Source organism: Amblyraja radiata, chromosome 4 (assembly GCF_010909765.2).
Source record: "Amblyraja radiata isolate CabotCenter1 chromosome 4, sAmbRad1.1.pri, whole genome shotgun sequence".
Classification (NCBI taxonomy): domain Eukaryota; kingdom Metazoa; phylum Chordata; class Chondrichthyes; order Rajiformes; family Rajidae; genus Amblyraja; species Amblyraja radiata.
In genome coordinates, this window is record NC_045959.1 from 118,713,491 (window position 1) to 118,734,490 (window position 21,000).

The following is a 21,000-nucleotide window of genomic DNA, read 5'->3' on the forward strand; positions in this document are numbered from 1 at the left end:
TTTCACACAGAGAGTTGTGAGTCTGTGGAATTCTCTGCCTCAAAGGGCAGTGGAGGCAGGTTCTCTGGATGCTTTCAAGAGAGAGCTAGATAGGGCTCTTAAATATAGCGGAGTCAGGGGATATGGGGAGAAGGCAGGAATGGGGTACTGATTGTGGATGATCAGCCATGATCACATTGAATGGCGGAGCTGGCTCGAAGGGCCGGATGGCCTACTCCTGCGTCTATTGTCTATTTTCTCTGTTTAAAGTGTTTTAAATCAGAGAGGAAAATATTGTGGAAAATTATTTTGCGGTCCTGATTTTATTTTGTATTTTTTCCAGTACATTTTGAAGCACTATGGTGAAAATCCAGACAACTACAGTGAGGAACTGAGGAAACTCGATCAGCTCAGACAGGTGGGTGCCTAACAATTGTCTTTGGTAGACAAAAATGCTAAGAGAAACTCAGCAGGTGAGGCAGCATCTATGGAGCGAAGGAATAGGTGACGTTTGGGGTCGAGACCCTTCTTCAGACTGATGTGGGGGTGGGGGCGGGGATCTGGTGAGACCACATCTGGAGTATTGTGTCCAGTTTTGGTCTCCGAATTTGAGGAAGGACGTCCTTGTGATTAAGGCAGTGCAGCGTAGGTTCACGAGATTGATCCCTGGGATGGTGGGACTGTCATATGAGGAAAGATTGAAAAGACTAGGCTTGTATTCACTGGAGTTTAGAAGGATGAGGGGGCATCTTATAGAAACATAGAAACATAGAAACATAGAAAATAGGTGCAGGAGGAGGCCATTCGGCCCTTCGAGCCAGCACCGCCATTCATTGTGATCATGGCTGATCGTCCGCATTCAATAACCCGTGCCTGCCTTCTCCCCATATCCCTTGATTCCACTAGCCCCTAGAACTCTATCTAACTCTCTCTTAAATCCACCCAGTGATTTGGCCTGCACTGCCCTCTGTGGCAGGGAATTCCACAAATTCACAACTCTCTAGGTGAAAATGTTTTTCCTCACCTCAGTCTTAAGTGACCTCCCCTTTATTCTAAGACTGTGGCCCCTGGTTCTGGACTCGCCCAACATTGGGAAATTTTTTCCTGCATCTAACTTGTCCAGTCCTTTTATAATTTTATATGTGAAGAGACCTCATTGAAAAGTACTAAACATAGAAAGTAGGTGCGAGAGTAGACCACCAGGTCCGTCGAGCCCGCACCGCCACTCGCTCATGGCTGAACACTAAACAGACACACTTACCCACAAACAGTAGACACAAGACACAGAACACAAGACACTACCCTCCCCTTTATACCGCTATCACCCCTCTCCACCCCAAAAACCTCGTGATCTCCTGGGGGAGGCAAAAAACCGGATAAAAACCCAGGTCCAATTCGGGAAAAAAATCCGGGAAATTCCTCTCCGACCCCAATCTAGGCGATCGACACTTGTCCAGGAGATCACTCAGGTCTTACTATACTAACCATACCTAGGTCCATATCCCTGCCCTCTCCCCGTAGCCCCTTATCCCCTTGGCAGCTAAAAAACCATCTATTTTAGTCTTAAATATATTTAAAGTTTCTGCTTCCACTGCTCCCTGGGGCAGTGAATTCCATAAATTAACCACCCTCTGGGTGAAGAAGTTCTTCCTCATCTCAGTTTTAAAAGAGCCCCCCCTTATTCTGCAACTATGTCCCCTAGTTCTAGTTTCCCCGATCATTGGGAACATCCTCGGTGCATCCACCCGATCAAGGCCCCTCACGATCTTATATGTTTCAATGAGATCGCCTCTCATTCTTCTAAACTCCAAAGAGTAGAGTTCCAGCCTACTTAACCTTTCCTCATATGTCAATCCCCTCATTGCAGGAATTAATCTTGTAAACCTTCGCTGCACTGCCTCCAGGGCTAGTACATCCTTTCTTAAGTATGGACCCCAGAACTGTACACAGTATTCCAAATGTGGTCTCACTAATACTGTGTACAGCTGCAGCAAGACCTCCGTGTTTTTATACTCAATCCCCCTAGCAATAAAGGCCAAAACTCCATTGGCCTTCCTGATTGCTTGCTGCACCTGCATACTAACTTTAGTGATTCATGTACTAATACCCCTAGATCCCTTTGCGTTGCATTACAACGCAGCTCCTCCTCATTTAGAAAATAACTTGCCCTATCATTTTTTTTCCCAAAGTGAATGACTTCACATTTATTAGTATTAAATTTCATCTGCCAAGTTGTTGCCCACTCACCTAGCTTATCTATATCCTTTTGCAGACTCTTCCTATCCTCCTCATTCCCTACTTTTCCTCCCATTTTTGTATCGTCCGCAAATTTTGATATATTACACTTGGTTCCCTCCTCCAAATCATTTATATAAATTGTTAACAACTGGGGTCCCAGCACCGACCCTTGCGGAACCCCGCTAGTTACCGGTTGCCATCCCGAGTATGAACCATTTATCCCCACTCTCTGCTTCCTATTTGTTAGCCAATCCTCTACCCATGCTAATATATTACCCCCAATCCCATAATTTTTTATTTTTAGCAATAGTCTCTTATGTGGCACCTTGTCAAAAGCCTTTTGGAAGTCCAAGTATACCACATCCACCGGTTCCCCTTTATCCACCCGGGTTGTTACTTCCTCAAAGAATTCGAGCAAATTCGTTAAACAGGACTTCCCCTTCACAAAACCATGCTGGTTCTGTCCGATGAAGTCATGTTTATCCAAGTGCCCCGTTAGTGTTTCTTTAATAATTGTCTCTAACATTTTACCCACCACCGATGTTAGACTAACCGGTCTATAGTTACCTGCTTTCTGTTTACTTCCTTTTTTAAATATAGGTGTTACATTGGCCATTTTCCAATCCACTGGGACCGTTCCTGCCTCCAGGGAGTTTTGGAAAATTATCACCAATGCATCCACAATCCCCACCGCTATCTCCCTCAAGACCCTTGGATGTAATCCATCAGGCCCAGGGGATTTATCCTCCTTCAGTCTCATTAATTTCCCTAATACCACCTCCTTGGTGATCTTAATAGTATTTAGCTCCTCCATTCCTACCGCCCCCTGTTTATCCAACGTTGGAATATTTTTGTGTCTTCTATGGTGAAGACTGATACAAAATACTCGTTTAATGCCTTTGCCATTTCCATGTTCCCCACCAACAACTCTCCAGTCTCACCCTCCAATGGACCAACGTTCACCTTAGCCACCCTTTTTCTTTTTATATAGCTATAAAAACTCTTACTATTAGTTTTTATGTTGTTTGCTAAATTCCTTTCATAGTCTATTTTCCCCGTCTTAATTAATCTCTTAGTTATTTTTTGCTGACCTTTAAATGCTTCCCAATCCTCTACCCTCCCACTATCTCTGGCTACCTTATATGCCATTGCCTTCAGCCGAATACTATCCTTTATAGTTTTACTGAGCCATGGCTGACTGTTCTTACCCTTACCCCTTTTTTTCTTCATAGGAATAAATTTTTCTTGAAGGTTATACAGTAGACCCTTAAACGTTAACCTTAAAAATTTGAATGGACTGGAAAAGCTCGATGCAGGAAAAATGTTCCCAATGTTGGGCGAGTCCAGAACCAGGGGCCACAGTCTTAGAATAAAGGGGAATTAAGACTGGGGTGAGAAAAAAAGTTTTCACCCAAAAAGTTGTGAATTTGTGGAATTCCCTGCCACAGAGGGCAGTGGAGGCCAAATCACTAGATGGATTTAAGAGAGAGTTAGATAGAGCTCTAGGGGCTAGTGGAATCAAGGGATATGGGGAGAAGGCAGGCACGGGTTATTGATTGGGGACGATCAGCCATGATCGCAATGAATGGCGGTGCTGGCTCGAAGGGCTGAATGGCCTCTTCCTGCACCTATTTTCTATGTTTCTATTCCTTTGAGTCTGAAGAAGAGTCTAAACCCTATTCCTTCGCTACATAGATGCTGCCTCACCCGCTGAGTTTCTCCAGCATTTTTGTCTACCTTTGATTGTTCCAATATCTGCAGTTCCTTCTTTAACAATTGTCTTTGGCTGTTTCACACCAAAACTCCCATGATTTAATTGGAAACATTTTTTGACAGTTTATTTTTTTTCTGTCCACCTGGTATGGCGAGTTTTTTAAAAACTTTAAAATAATTAAAATGACAAAATGTAACGGGCAGCACATTTTCGATGACATCGGTTACTTGTTTTGCATCAACTTAATGTACTGTGACGTTCAGACCCAAGTTCTTCATTTTGCTGAAAGCCATTATTGTCTAGGGTGGCACGGTGGCGCAGCAGTAGAGTTGCTGATTCACAGCGCCAGAGACCAGGCTTTGATCCTGACTACGGGTGCTGTCTATACGGAGTTTGTACGTTTAGTTTAGTCCAGAGATACAGCGCGGAGGAAGCAGGCCCTTAGGCCCACCAGATCCGCGCCGACCAGCGATCCCCGCACACTAACACTATCCTACACACACTAGGGACAATTTTTACATTTACCAAGCCAATTAACCTGCAAACATGTACTTCTTTGGAGTGTGGGAGGAAACCGAAGATCTCGGAGAAAATCCACGCAGGTCACGGGGAGAACATACAAACTTCGTACAGACAGCACCCGTAGTCGGGATCGAACCCGGGTCTTCAGCGCTGCATTCGTTGTAAGGCAGTAACTCTACCGCTGCGCCACCGTGCTGCCCACGTTCTTTCTGTGTCCACATGGGTTTCCTCCACCACTCCAAAGAACCACAGGTTTGTCGGTTAATTGGCTTCGGTAGAAATTGTAAATTATCCCTAGTGTGTTGGATAGTGCTAGTGTATGGGTGATCGCTGGTCAGCGCAAACTCGGTGGGCCGAAGGGCCTGTTTCCACTGTGAGCATTTTGTGTCGACTTTGGAAGGGGTAGGATGGGGACCCACAGTCCCGTTTATATCATGGTTGAAAGGTTGAAAGGGTTGAATGGTTGAAAGGGTCAAGAGCTTCTAATTCCTGGGCGTGCATATCTCTGAAGATCTTTCCTGGTCCGAGAACACTGATGTGATTATTAAGAAAGCACACCAGCGCCTCTACTTCCTGAGAAGATTACGGAGAGTCGGTTTGTCAAGGAGGACTCTCTCTAACTTCTACAGGTGCACAGTAGAGAGCATGCTGACCGGTTGCATCGTGGCTTGGTTCGGCAATTTGAGCGCCCTGGAGCGGAAAAGACTACAAAAAGTAGTAAACACTGCCCAGTCCATCATCAGCTCTGACCTCCCTTCCATCGAGGGGATCTATCGCAGTCGCTGCCTCAAAAAGGCTGGCAGTATCATCAAGGACCCACACCATCCTGGCCACACACTCATCTCCCCGCTACCTTCAGGTAGAAGGTACAGGAGCCTGAAGACTGCAACGACCAGGTTCAGGAATAGTTACTTCCCCACAGCCATCAGGCTATATTAAACTCGGACAAAACTCTGAACATTAATAGCCATAATCTGTTTATTTGCACTTTATCAGTTTATTTATTCATGTGTGCATATATTTATATTATGGTATATGTCACATTTATTTATTTATAGCACATTTAAAAAACAACTCTCGTTGACCAAAGTGCTTTGCATTTGTTATAAGAATAGTATACACAAGCAAGCTACATACATATATACAAATAGTCCTCGCTCTGAGGACGTCGGGAAAGGCTTGGGACACACTGATCTGTTCTGTAGTCATGCCTACTATGTTCTGTTGTGCTGAAGCAAAGCAAGAATTTCATTGTCCTATCAGGGACACATGACAATAAACTCTCTTGAATCTTAAATCTTGATTTGACGTTTCTAGGAGACTTTTGAGGTAAAAGAAATGGAATGTGAAAGCATTCGTAGGTCTGTCGTGATTTGGCGTGTGTTAAATGCGGCCATTTTATGATTGCGTTACAGAGCGCTGTCAATGTAACGAGAGACTTTGAAGGATGCAGCACGCTGAGGAAGTACTTTGGCCAGCTTCACTATCTGCAGAGTCGTGTCCCCATGGGGTCAGGAGAGGAGGCAGCGGTCCCAGTTACATGGTGAGAACAAGCTTTGCCCAGTGCTGGGTTTTTGTTTTTCTTCGTCTTTCTTTTGTTCCCCCCCCCCCCCCCCCCCCCCCCCCCCCCCCATCCCCAATCCTTTCCACTCTTCACTTTAATTTCATGTTTCATTTATCTTGTGTTTTATGACTGTTGGCAGATCTATTTAAGAATAAGGGGTAAGCCATTTAGAACGGAGATGAGGAAACACTTTTTCACACGGCACACGTGACAATAAACTAAACTGCAAGGGCGAAGACAGACACAAAATGCCGGAGTAACTCAGCGGGACAGGCAGCATCTCTGGAGGGAAAGAATGGGTGACGTTTCGGGTCGAGACCCTTCTTCAGACAACGAAACGTTACTCATTCCTTCTCTCCAGAGGACGGTCACTTGAAACGTATAAGATTATTAAGGGTTTGGACACGCTAGAGGCAGGAAACATGTTCCCGATGTTGGGGGAGTCCAGAACCAGGGGCCACACAGTTTAAGAATAAGGGGTAAGCCGTTTAGAACGGAGACGAGGAATTGCTTTTTCACACAGAGAGTTGTGAGTCTGTGGAATTCTCTGCCTCAGAGGGCGGTGGAGGCCGGTTTTTCTGGATACTTTCAAGAGAGAGCTAGATAGGGCACTTAAAGATAGCGGGGGCAGGGGATATGGGGAGAAGGCTGATTGTGGATGATCAGCCATGATCACATTGAATGGCAGTGCTGGCTCGAAGGGCCGAATGGCCTACTCCTGCACCTGTTGTCTATTTCCATCCTGGGATCAATAGAAGTTCTGTCGTATCGATATGACAGTACAGTATAGCACAGGAACAGGCCCTTCGGCCCACAATTTCCGTGCCAAACATGATCCCAAGTTAAACTAATCTCATCTGCTTGCGCATAATCCATATTCCTCTGTTCCCATGTGCCTGTCTAAAAGTCTCTAAAACGCCACTATTGTATCTACCTCCACCGCCACCCCTGGCAGCGCGTTCCAGGCACCCACCACCCTGTGTGTGTGTGTGTGTGTGTGTGTGTGTGTGTGTGTGTGTGTGTGTGTGTGTGTGTGTGTGTGTCCATCCGTGCGTGCGTGCATGTGTGTCTGTGCGTTTGTATCTGTGTGTCCGTGTGTGTGCGTGTATATGTGTGTGTGTGTCCATCCTTGCGTGCGTGCGCTTGTGTGTGTCTGTGCGTTTGTATCTCAGTGTGTCCGTGTGTGTGCGTGTCAGTGTGTGTGTCTGTGTGCGTGTGTGTCTATCTGTGTGTGTGTGTGTAGGCGTGTGCCTGTGTCCGTCCATGTATGTGTGTGTGTCTATGTCCTTCAGTGTGTGTCTGCGTGTGTGTGCGTGTGCCTGTGTGTAAAAATAAAGAACTTGCCCCTGCACATCTCGTTTAAACTTTGACCCTCTCATCTTAAAGCTGTGTCCTCTAATATTTGATATTTCCAGCACAGTTTGTGTGCGCTTTGTGTTCTGTCCAGGTCTTTGTTACTGCCCAAGTTTGCAATGTATCAGAGTAAGTATAGGTACTGACATCCTGATGTGCTTGTTGAAATTCCAGGACTGAGATCTTTTCTGGCAAAGCAGTAACCGTGGATGAGATCTGCTATGAACAGGCCTGCATTCTCTATAATCTAGGTAAGTAGCCACTGTACTGGAAAGATTTTGCACAGCGATTTAGTTTAGTTTTAGAGGTACCGCGCGGAAACATCGGGTCCGCACCGCCCAGCGCATTCTCCCATCCGGCAGAAGGTACAGAAGCTTGAAAGTGCGCACCACCAGACTCGGGATCAGCTTCTCCCCCTCTGTTATCCTTGCACGCCAACACTATCCTACACGCACCAGCGACAATTTACACATACACCAAGCTAATTAACCTACATACCTGTACATCTTTGGAGTGCGGGAGGAAACCGAGAATCTTGGAGAAACCCACGCAGGTCAGTAGACCATAGGTGCAGGAGTAGGCCATTCGGCCGAGACGCCGAGCGCTGGAGTGGGGCCGGGCGCCGAGCTCTGGCTGTACCGCATCCTGCGCAAAGCCGCCGGCACGGTCGCGCACCTCCCGTGTCTGGGCTTCACTGTCAGGGTCGGGGTTGTCAATGGGCCGGGGACGGGTGAGTGTGCGTATTTGGGCCACCGCCTTCAGGACAGAGCCAAGGCAATGGTCCGTAGGTGCGCCATGTTGGTGAGCGCCCGTAACTAGGGACGCCATGTTGGTGAGCGCCCGTAACTAGGGACGCCATGTTGGTGAGCGCCTGTAACTAGGGACACCATGTTGGTGAGCGCCCGTAACTAGGCACGCCATGTTGGTAAGCACCCATAACTAGGGACGCCATGTTGGTGAGCGCCCGTAACTAGGGACGCCATGTTGGTGAGCGTCTGTAACTAGGGACACCATGTTGGTGAGCGCCCGTAACTAGGGACGCCATGTTGGTGAGCGCCCGTAACTAGGGACACCATGTTGGTGAGCGCCCGTAACTAGGGACGCCATGTTGGTAAGCACCCATAACTAGGGACGCCATGGTGGTGAGCGCCCGTAACTAGGGGCCAGTGCTCCGGGTGGCGTCCTCGAAGGGGCGGGATCTATGTGTACACGTGATAGATGTGGCCTGCCATCCGCTCACAGACATGCGTCCTGGCCCCTTATGCAGAACAAGGTTGCCCACCCCTGGTTTAGAGGTACAGCGTGGAAACAGGCCCTTCGGCCCACCGAATCCGCACCGACCAGCGATCCCCGCCCACTAACACTGTCCTACACACACTAGGGACGATTTACACTTATACCAAGCCAATTAACCTACAAACCTGTACGTCTTTGGAATGTGGGAGGAAACCGAATAACTCTGAGAAAACCCAGGCGGTTACGGGGGGAAGGTACAAACTCTGTACAGACAGCACCCGTAGTCAGGATTACACCCGGGTCTCTGGCGCTGTGAGGCAGCAACTCTACCGCTGCGCCACCCTTGACTCACAATGTTGATTGTAAAGTTTTCTTTTGAATCATCTTGTGTTTAGGAGGTGTACATTCCAGCAGATAAAACAGGTGCAAGGTAATATAATCTGGCTGTTAGATGTGATCAAGCAACATTCCTCACTGTGGCGTCATCCCTGACGGAAGAGAATTTACCAAGGCTGTCCAAGTATACGGCAGGATATAGGTTAATTAGTGGGTGGTGCAGCGGTAGAGTTACAGCACTGGTGACCCGGCTCCAATCCTGACTACGGGCGCTGTCTGTACAGAGTTTGTACGTTCTCCCCGTGACCGCGTGGGTTTTCTCCAGGTGATCCGGTTTCCTCCTACACTCCAAAAACGTACAGGTTTGTAGGTTAATTGGCCTCTGTAAATTGAGAAATATGAACATTGTACGAACATAGACTTCTCCAATTTCAGGTAGTCCCTGCTTTCTCCCTCTTTCCTCTCCCCTTCCCAGCTCTCCCACAGCCCACTGTCTCCGCCTCTTCCTTTCTTCTTCCCGCCCCCCCACCACATCAATCTGAAGAAGGGTCTCGACCCGAAACGTCACCTATTCCTTCGCTCCATAGATGCTGCCTCACCCGTTGAGTTTCTCCAGCATTTTTGTCTACCTAAGACACTGAACTGGTTATGTTTTATTTTGCTTCCAGGAGCCCTTCACTCGATGCTTGGAGCCGTGGATAACAGAGTGACTGAGGAGGTAGGGGGGTACAAACCATGAATTGTGAAACAGACTAGCAGTAAAGATTCTGCTTTTTAGGCTCACTGCAGATGTGGACACTGCAGTATGACTAAGATAAGCTGTGCAGAACAATGTGGAAGTTGCACTATGACAAAGGTTTTTTTTAAATTTCAAAATAGACTTTATTTGAGATATAAATATATCCAATACATGATCCTCACAAAACTCCATCCGACATTTTCGGAGGCTGTACATACATACAATACAGTTGACATAAATGACACAAATTTATCCCCCACCCTTGCCACTCATGTGGCCCACTGGCGTGGAATCCCATCCCTTATTTTGAGTGGGTCTCCACCACACCCTGCCCCCCCCATGTCCAGCAGCGGAAGGACCCTACACTGTGGTCCTCCCCACCGAGCCTTGGCGTTGGCTGCACCGAGCAGCCTAGGCTTCAGTGCGTCCCTCAGCACGTACTCCTGCAGTCTGCAGTGGGTCAGTCGGCAACATTCCTCGACGGACATCTCGCTCCGCTGGGTGGTGAACAGCGCTCGGGCAAACCAAAGGGCATCTTTCACCGAGTTGATGACCTTCCAGCAGCACTCGATGTCAGTCTCTGAATGTGTCCCTGGGAACAGTCCGTAAATCACAGTGACGGAGCTGTTCGGGATAAACCGTGACAGGGACCCTTGCAAACCTGTCAAGAGAGTTTATTGTCATGTGTCCCAGATAGGACAATGAAATTCTTGCTTGCTGCAGCACAACAGAATATGTAAACATAATACAGAACAGGAGATAAAGTTCAGTGTGTCTATAGACCATAGACCATATATATAACAGATAAAGTGTAATAGGCTGTTATTGTTCAGAGCTTGTTTGATGGCCAATAGAGCTACTACTTGTGGGAAAAAAAGCTGTTTTTATGCCTGGCTGTGGTGGCTTTGACAGTCCGGAGTCGCCTTCCAGAGGGAAGTGATTCAAAGAGTTTGTGGCCAGGGTGAGAGGGGTCAGAGATGATCTTACCCGCTCACTTCCTGGCCCTTGCAGTGTACAGTTCATCAATGGAGGGAAGGTTGCAGCCAATAACCTTCTCAGCTGATCGGACGATTCGCTGCAGCCTCCAGGTGTCGTGCTTGGTGGCTGAGCCAAACCAGACCATGATGGAGAAGGTGAGGACAGACTCTACGATGGCCGTGTAGAATTGGACCATCATTGCCCGTGGCAGATTTATTATTGTTCATGCATTTGTATATTAATGTTTTGAGAACGTATTGTTATTGACGATAAGAAATTAGAAAGTGCGCACAATTTCAAAGGTCAAAATCTGTTTAAAAGGTTGCCCATTATAATTGGAATTTGAGAGCAGAGCAGGGACTGGGACAGTGCTGCTCTCCTTGGGCACAAGTAGATATAGTGTGTGTGTGTGTGTGTGTGTGTGTGTTTGTGGAAAATGAATGGAAGTTATCAGAGTCCAGTTGATGGTGGACTACACATAAAATGATTGATTTCCGCTGGCCATTTGCAGGGCATGAAGGTTTCCTGTACGCACTTCCAGTGTTCGGCGGGAGCTTTTACCTACTTGTGTGATCACTTCAGTCACTCGTTTAGTGTCGACATGAGCCACCAGATCCTCAACCTCAACATCAACCTCATGCTGGTGAGTTCACCTTCATAAGTGGTCCGAGCATATGGTTTATTTTTATTTTTTATTTTTTTTATTATACCTTTAATAATCCTTTTCAGGAAATTACAGTGCCACGACAGCTTCAAGACAGACATAACACCACACATTTCCTTAAATTGCTTCCATACTTAACAAGTTAAAATACAAGTTAAAATACAATTAATTTAAAAAAAGTGCAATTATTTATGCGCATTATAAAGTCTTATAGCAGCTGGTAAACAGGACTTCCTGTATCTCTCCGTTTTGCACATTGGTGCAATCAGCCTCTGACTGAAGATGCTGCTCTTGATCACCTTCAGGGCATGGAGTGGGTGAGTGGGGTTTGTCATTATAGAACCTAGTTTATTTAGAGTTCTGGCCTCTGCCACCTGCTGGACCGTTCGTTGCTCAGCCCCGACCACTGAGCCGGCCTTCCTGATTAGTTTGTCCAGTCTGTTTTTATCCGCTATACGGGCGCCATCTCCCCAACAGGCCACAGCAAAAAACAGAGCACTGGCCACCACTGAATGGTAGACACTGCACAGTAGGGGTTGGCAGATATTAAATGACCTCAGCCTCCTTAAAAAATACAGTCGGCTTTGTCCCTTCCTGTACACCGCCTCCATATGACACTTCCAGTTCAGCTCACTGTCAAGCTGCACCCCAAGGTACCTGTGATTAGCGACCACCTCCACCTCAGTGCCCTTAATGGTGATCGGCGTTGCTTGAGTCCTCCTCCTCCCCCTCCTGAAGTCCACAACTATCTCCTTTGTTTTTTTGGTGTTAAGATGGAGGTTATTGTGTGCGCTCCACTCCACAAAGTTACTTATTATATCTCTGTATTCCTCCTCATTGCCCCCTTTAATGAGGCCGACAACAGCTGTATCATCCGAAAACTTCTGCAAAAAGCAGCTGTTGGTGTTACATTGGAGATCCGCTGTGTAGATGGTAAACAGGAACGGAGCCAGCACAGTTCCTTGTGGAGCCCCTGTGCTGCTCAAGATGGTGCCCGAGACACTGTTCTGTAGGCACACGTACTGTGGTCTGAGGGAAAGGTAATCCAAACACCACAGTACCAGTGATGGATCCACTTTCATCTTCTCCATCTTCTCCCCTAGCAGTCGGGGCTGAATTGTGTTGAAGGCGCTTGAAAAGTAAAAAAAAGTAATCCTTACAGATGCATCAGTAGTGTCCAAATGTGTGTACACCCTCTGCAGCATGTAAATGAGGGCATCATCGACACTGATGTTAGGCTGATATGCAAACTGTAAAGGATCCATGTGATTTGACACACTAGTCCTGATGTAGGAAAGGACAAGTCTCTCAAATGTCTTCATTATATGTGAAGTGAGCGCTACTGGTCTGTAGTCATTGTAGAGAGTGGGATGGGTCTTCTTTGGAACAGGTACCAGGCAAGATGTTTTCCACAGCCTTGGAACCCTCTGTAGACGCAAGCTCAGGTTGAACAGGTGTGTTAGAATACCACACAGCTCTGAAGAGCAAGTCTTCAGTAGCCTTGGGCTGGTGTCATCAGGCCCCACTGCCTTCCCTGGCTTCAGTCTGTCCAGCATCACCTTGACCTGAGCAGTATGAAGAGTCATGGGTGGGGCTGCCGGTGGAGTGGGGGGTGGAAAGAGGGGACTCCGTACAGGTGACATCTCAGGAGTGATGGAGAGAGGGATGGGAGGTGGAGAGAAAGCAGCAATGGTCAGCAGACCAGGTGGGGGAGGCTGGGGTGGTGTGGAGCCGTCGAATCTGTTGAAGAATCTGTTCAGATCATCAGCCAGACTCTGTTCACCATCAGGCAGTGTACCACCATTCTGCTTCATGCCCGTGATCTTTCGCATTCCAGCCCATACCTGCTTCACACCATCTTGCTGCAGCTGTCGTTCCAATTTGAACCTATAGGCTTCTTTCCCCTCCTTAATCCTCACCTTCAGTTCCTTTTGAAGTTCTTTGATTTTATTCCTGTCGCCCTCCCTGAAAGCCTTTTTCTTCTCATTTAGTAAGGCCTTCAGGCTGCTGGTAATCCAAGGTTTGTTATTAGGGTAGCAACGAATTACCCTGGGTGGCATGATGTCATCATAACAGAAATTGATGTAATGGGTAATGCATTCTGTTAGGCCGTCAATGTCTTCCCCATACTCCTCACAGAACACATCCCAATCTGTTGTCTCAAAACAGCACCTCAGGGCTTCATCTGCCTCAGGATACCAGTCTCTTGATGTTCTGATGGTGACAGGCAACCTCTTGGCAGCTGGTGTGTAGGAGGGAGAGAGATGTAGCATGTCGTGGTCTGATCGACCAAGAGGGGGCAGTGCAGTACATTTGTATGCATTTTTGACATTTGCATACAGGAGATCCAGCGTTTTATCACCTCTGGTTGTACAGTCAATATACTGTTTAAAAGTGGGCAAAGTCTTAGAGAGACAGACATGGTTATAATCTCCAGACACAACAATGAACGCCTCTGGGTACTTGGACTGGAGTCCCGCTATAGTGGTGTGCAGCACGTCACACGCGACTTCCGCCTTGGCAGATGGAGGAATATAAACAACAATGGCTACCACCACAGTGAACTCCCTGGGTAGGTAATAAGGTCTTAAACTAACCGCTAAGAGTTCAATGTCCTTGTTGCATATCCGTTCTTTGATAGTAACGTGATTAGGGTTACACCACTTGTTATTGACGAGCAGTAAAAGCCCCCCCCCCACCTTTCTGCTTACCGCTCGCTCCGGTGTCCCTGTCCGCACGTATCGACCTGAAGCCGGTGAAACTGATCAAAGAATCGGGCGTGTGTTCCGTCAGCCACGTCTCTGTCAGGCTAACAATGCTGCTCTCCCGATACACTTTCTGGTACCTGACCAGGGTTTCTAATTCGTCTAATTTGTTCGTTAGACAGCGAACATTTCCCATGGTGATAGATGGAAGGGCTGGTTTAAAAGTCTCTCTCCATGTTCTCGTCAACCTCCTCTTGTTTCTCTTCACTCCCGCACGCGTTCCCCGATGTCTCCTCCGTAAGAGTTCCCTCGATATGTCATGTCGAGTCCCGAATATTGAGCCATGTACCAGGCTTAGCAGTTCCTGACGGGTATATATCACGGCAGTTTGCTCCGCCCGTCTGGCCGATATCAGGCACATATTTCCACTCCACTCCCGTTCCCCAGAAAGTATGGTTAAGTCTTGATTACGAACTCAACAACACGCAATAGTTGTAGCTATGACACTTATATGTAGTCTACTAAAATACTAACTAAGCATACACACTAATAATCCTATATAATACTAAAATAAATAAACACTACACACAGCTGCACGCGACAGGCTGCCGTCTCACCGGCGCCATTTTCCTTTGGCGCCATATGGTCTCCATTTATTGAATTTTTAATAAAGTAAACTTTGGTTTAACACAAAATTAAAGTCACAAACTTGAGTTTAGGGTTGGATGAACAAGTCAAGTCACTTTTATTTCTACAGCACATTTAAAAAACAACTCTCGTTGACCAAAGTGCTTTACATTGGTGGAGGTACTGACGTTACACAACAGTGGTTCATAGATTAAGTACATACATAAATACATACATGTAGCCCTCCCTCAGAGGACGTCAAGAAAGGCTTGAGAGTAAAGATGAGTTTTAAGTCTCGACTTAAAAGAGTCGATGGAGGGGCAGTTCTGATGGGAAGAGGGATGCTGTTCTATACTCAATATCTCCCGGATCTATCTCCACAATCTTTATATTTGTAATCTCCTTTCTTTCTTACTTACTTTCTTCCTATTAGTTTATAGTTTCTCCAATCTCTTACTTTCTTTATTTCTTTTCTTTAAAAAAAACTTGAAGCTATGTAAGAATTCTGTAACCAATTTTTCGTTTATTGCTATTTGTACATATGCTTTTAATAAAAATATTTTTTTTTAAAAAAGTGATCGGAGCAGCATTAGTCCACTCGGCCCATCTAGTCTACTCCGCCATTCAATCATGGCTGATCTATCTCTCCCTCCTAACCCCATTCTCCTGCCTTATCCCCATAACCCCTGACACCCGTACTAATTTTGTTTATTTAGTTTGGAAATACAGCGCGTAAACAGGCCCTTCGGCCCACCGAGTCCGGGCCGACCAGCGATCCCCGCACACTAATACTATCCTACACACACTAGGGACAATTTGCACTTGCATCAAGTAAATTAACTGACTTACCTGCAAGTCTTTGGAGTGCGGGAGGAAACCGAAGATCTAGGAGAAACCCCACGCAGGTCACGGGGAGAACGTACAAACTCCGTACAGACAGCGCCCGTAGTCGGGATCGAACCTGGATCTCTGGCGTCGTAAGGCAGCAACTCTACCGCTGTGCCACCGTGCCCACCCTAATCAAGAATCTAGAGATACCCTTGGGATTGTCCTGGGGAGCTGTGCGGGCCCGATCCGCCCGCTGAACGCCTGGAACGTGTCCCGGTACGTCTGCCTCGCACCACAGGCCTCCCAGGGAACTGTGGAGAAGCCGGGCGGCGAGGTCTGTCTGGGCCGAAGGAGCCTCAGTGGCGGAGGCGATGGGAGCCTCGGCAGGAACAGTGGAGCATAAGGGGGGTGGGGGGGGGGGGGGGCAATGGTGACCTGGCGTGGAGGGACAGTGGGAGAACAACGGGGGACACGCTCGTTTAGAATCCTCTGCCCAGGGGATAAGTGTGCGTGCGTTCGTTCGTTCATTCCAGTTTAGGCGGTTTAGTTTTTCTCCACCTTGTGTGCTGTGACTGCTGGCAGACTCATTTCCCTCCGGAGATGAATAAAGTTTATTGTGTCGTATCGTACATGGATAGGACAGGTTTGGAGCAATATGGACCAAGCACAGGCAGGTGGGGACTAGTGTAGGTGGGACATGTTGGCAGGTTGGGCCGAAGGGCCTGTTTCCACGCTGTATCACTCTTTGACTCTATCTCTGCCTTAAAATTATCCATTGGTTTGGCCTCCACAGCCTTCTGTGGCAATGAATTCCACAGATTCACCACCCTCTGACTAAAGAATTTCTTCAGAAAGATACGCCCTCTTATTCTGAGGCCGTGCTCTCTGGTTCTAGACTCTCTCACTAAGACAAGTCTTGGTAAGACTGGTCTTGGTATGGGATTCGGAAGTCATAGAGTGATACAGTGTGGAAACAGGCCCTTCGACCCAACTCGCCCACACCGGCCAACAATGTCAGAACTAAGGGGTAAGCCATTTAGAACGGAGATGGGGAAACACTTTATCTCACAGAGAGTGGTGAGTCTGTGGAATTATCTGCCTCAGAGGGCGGTGGAGGCCGGTTCCCTGGATACTTTCAAGAGAGAGCTCGATAGATCTCTTAAAGATAGCGGAGTCAGTGGTTCTGGGGAGAAGGCAGGAACGGGGTACTGATTGGGGATGATCAGCCATGATCACATTGAATGGTGGTGCTGGCTTGAAGGGCTGAATGGCCTACTCCTGCACCTATTGTCCATTGTTTATTGTCTGATTCATAAATTGCTCATGCAGATTTTTTAAAGTTGATATCAAATGTTATTTTTAATCTCAGACTGCTATCTTTGCATTTAGGGACAAGCACAGGAGTGTCTGTTGGAAAAATCTATGCTGGACAATAGAAAAAGTTTTTTAGTAGCAAGAATAAGTGCTCAGGTAAGTGTGACAAGTACACTATTAATATCCTGTTAGAAACATTCAATCCATTCTCATGTGCACTTACCTCAATCATTGCTTGCTTAGCCCATATCTATCAAAGCTGAAAATCTCTAATCTTGATCTCAGAATATTTTTGATAGGACCTATTTAACGTTAACCCATTAAACATTAATGTAAATAAAAGATGCAGAGTAACTCAGCGGATCATGCAGCATCTGTGGAGAACATGGATAGGTGACGTTTCACAGAGTGCTGGAGCAACTCAGCGGATCAGGCAGCATCTGTGGAGAACATGGATACGTGGCGTTTCACAGAGTGCTGGAGTAACTCAGCGGGTCAGGCAGCATCTGTGGAGAACATGGATAGGTGACGTTTCACAGAGTGCTGGAGTAACTCAGCGGGTCAGGCAGCATCTGTGGAGAACATGGATAGGTGACGTTTCACAGAGTGCTGGAGTAACTCAGCGGGCCAGGCAGCATCTGTGGAGAACATGGATAGGTGACGTTAGAGTGGAAACTCTTTTCCACACCTGTCCGTGTTCTCCAGAAATGCTGGAGTTACAGAGACGTTCCACAAATCCTGACCAGTGTCTTTTTTTGTAAAGTAGCATATGTCTTTCTTAGTGTCTCCGAACATTAATGTAAGTTTTTCCTTAAAGGCACACCTCCAGATTCAGGGACAGTTTCTTCCAAGCTGTTATCAGGCAACTGAATCATCCTACCAACAACTGGAGAGCAGTCCTGAACTACTATCTACCTCATTAGAGACCCTTGGACTATCTTTATTTGGTGTATATCTCACACTAAACATTATTCACATTCTTTCCCATTATCCTGTACCTGTACACTGTAGATGGTTCAATTGCAATCACATATTGTCTTTCCGCTGACTGGCTGGCACACAACAAAAGCTTTTCATTGTACCTCAGTGCACGTGACAATAAACTAAACTGAACGCACACACACACCCACGCACACACACACACACACACCACACACACACACACACACCCACACGCACACACGCACGCACACACACACACACGCGCACGCACACACGCACACACACACACACACACCACACACACACACCACACACACACACACACACACACACACACACACACACACACACGCGCACACACACACACCACACACACACACACCACACGCCCACACACCACACGCCCACACACACCACACACACCACACACACGCACACACACCACACACACACACACACCACACACACCCACACATACACACACACCACACACACTCACACAAAGACAGCCACACCCACACACACACACACACCACACACACACACACACCACACACACGCACACAACACACACCACACAAACACACACACACCACACACCACACACCACACACCACACACACCACACACCACACACACACACCACACACACACACACCACACACCACACACACACACACACATACACACACACACACACACACACACTCTCACGGACACACACTCGCGGACAAACACTCAGACACACACACTCGCATGCACATGCGCGCACACACACACACACACACTCAGACACACACACTCGCACATACACACGCAGACACACACGCAGACACAGACACACTCATACACTCACAGACACACGCACACACTCTAACACACATACACACACTGACACACATGCACACACTCACACACACACACTCACAGACACACGCGCGCACACACACACACATAGAGACACACACGCGCACACTCACACGCACACGCACACTCCTTCCTGATCGACTGATGTTGTTTTGCTTCAACCCATGACCGTGAGGGGATAACTATTCAAACTCAGTCCATCTATTTAATCAACACGTGGATGGAGTTTGTCTCACCGTGTCCCAGAACGCTCCCGTTGACTGTGACCACCTTGTCATTATTGAGCTGTTGTGCTTGGTGGACTTAGCGTTAGTTTTACATGTAGCGGGTGAGGGAGAAAGCTGGTGGATATTCACGCTGTGCTGTCTTGCCAGGTGGTGGACTATTATAAGGAGGCTTGCCGTGCTCTGGAGAACTCAGAGACAGCTTCGCTGATAGGAAAATTCCAGAAAGACTGGAAGAAGCTGATACAGATGAAGATCTATTACTATGCCGCCGTTGCACATGTAAGTCGCAGTGTGTGGAAAATAATTCAACTCTGCATGTCAAGCTGCATTTTTCCAATACACAGACTGCATGGTGATGGCCTATTGATCAGGTAACTGGGCCAGTGATCCACACATCTGAACTTAATGATGACGAGCTATACGTTTAGATGCTTCCAAGATGGCGGCCAACAAAGGCACTGTTCATGTGCTAGCTACAGAAGCCGCATTACAATCGATCCACACTATTAAAGCCCCTGTCCCACGATGCCAGTTTACCCAAGAGCTCTCCCAAGTTAAAAAAAAAATCAAACTCGTGGTAAATACGGAGCTTGGGACGTCTCTTAGCAGCTCGTAACGCTAACGGCAGGTACTCGGGAAACGCGGAAACTCGTGACGTTTTTTCAACAGTGAAGAATTTCCAAGAGTAAAAAAATACTCGTGATGAGGTACCACGAGTCTGATTTTTTTTTTAAACTCGGGAGAGCTCATGGGTGAACTCGCATCGTGGGACTGGGGCTTAAGTCTCTATTCCAACAGCAACATTTCTTACTTTAAGGTCATAAGGAATAGGAGCAGAATTAGGCCACATCAAGTCTACTCCGCCACTCAATCATGGCTGATCTATCTCTCCCTCCTAACCCCATTCTCCTGCGTTCTTCCCATAACCTCTGACACCCGTACTAATGAAGAATCTGATCTATCTCTGCTTTAAAAATATCCATTGACCTGGCCTCCACAGCCTTCTGTGGCAAAGAATCCCACAGATTCACCTTCTCTGCCTTAACTATGATCCTCTTTGTTGACCCTCGGACTATCCTTGCTGGCTTCACCTTGCACTAAACGATATTCCCTTATCATGTATCTGTACACTGTAAATAGCTCGAGTGTAATCATGTATTGTCTTTCTGCTGACTGTTTAGCACGCAACAAGAGCTTTTCACTGTACCTCGGTACACGTGACAATAATCTAAACTAAACATAGTTACTTGGGAAATGTCAATTTGTTTAATTAAGTGAAATGGGATCATTTATTTTGGAAAAAACTACTGTTGACAATAGTAACTTAACATGGGCTAACAAACCATCTCCTTCAGTGGACTGAGGGCAGTTTACAACCCAGCAGCACAAACGTTTAGAAACATCGAAACATAGAAAATAGTTGCAGGAGGAGGCCATTCGGCCCTTCGAGCCAGCATCGCCATTCAATGTGATCATGGCTGATCGTCCCCAATCAGTAACCCGTGCCTGCCTTCTCCCCATATCCCTTGACTCCACTATCCCCTAGAGCTCTATCTAACTCTCTCTTAAATCCATTCAGTGACTTGGCCTCCACTGCCCTCTGCGGCAGGGAATTCCACAAATTCACAACTCTCTGGGTGAAAAAGTTTTTTCTCACCTCAGTTTTAAATGGCCTCCCCTTTATTCTAAGACTGTGGTCCCTGGTTCTGGACTCGCCTAACATTGGGAACATTTTTCCTGCATCTAGCTTGTCCAGTCCTTTTATAAGTTTATATGTTTCTATAAGACCCCCCCTCATCATTCTAAACTCCAGTGAATACAAGCCTAGTCTTTTCGATCTTTCCTCATATGACAGTCCCGCCATCCCAGGGATCAATCTCGTGAACCTACACTGCACTGCCTCAATCACAAGGATGTCCTTCCTCAAATTAGGAGACCAAAACTGTACACAATACTCCAGATGTGGTCTCACCAGAGCCCTATACAACTGCAGAAGAACCTCTCTACTCCTATACTGAAATCTTCTTGTTTTGAAGGCCAACATTCCATTAGCTTTCTTCACTGCCTGCTGTACCTGCACGCCAACATTCAGTGATCGGTGTACAAGGATGCCCAGGTCTCGCTGCACCTCCCCCTAACCTAAGCCCGTTTATTTCTCTAATTTCAA

General features: G+C 47.0%; 1 protein-coding gene across 1 annotated transcript in view; it reads left to right on the forward strand.

Moving 5' to 3' along the window:
• The first annotated feature begins 305 nt into the window (after positions 1-305).
• The window catches only part of ptpn23 (protein tyrosine phosphatase non-receptor type 23), a 36,846-nt gene continuing 16,151 nt past the window's right edge, over positions 306-21,000 (forward strand). Inside the window, exons 1-7 of the mRNA XM_033020425.1 lie at positions 306-397; positions 5,869-5,996; positions 7,545-7,621; positions 9,611-9,660; positions 11,171-11,302; positions 16,873-16,953; positions 18,981-19,112. Of these exons, the coding sequence (XP_032876316.1) occupies positions 5,959-5,996; positions 7,545-7,621; positions 9,611-9,660; positions 11,171-11,302; positions 16,873-16,953; positions 18,981-19,112 (510 nt within the window). The 5' untranslated portion in view covers positions 306-397; positions 5,869-5,958. The remainder of the gene's footprint in view (positions 398-5,868; positions 5,997-7,544; positions 7,622-9,610; positions 9,661-11,170; positions 11,303-16,872; positions 16,954-18,980; positions 19,113-21,000) is intronic.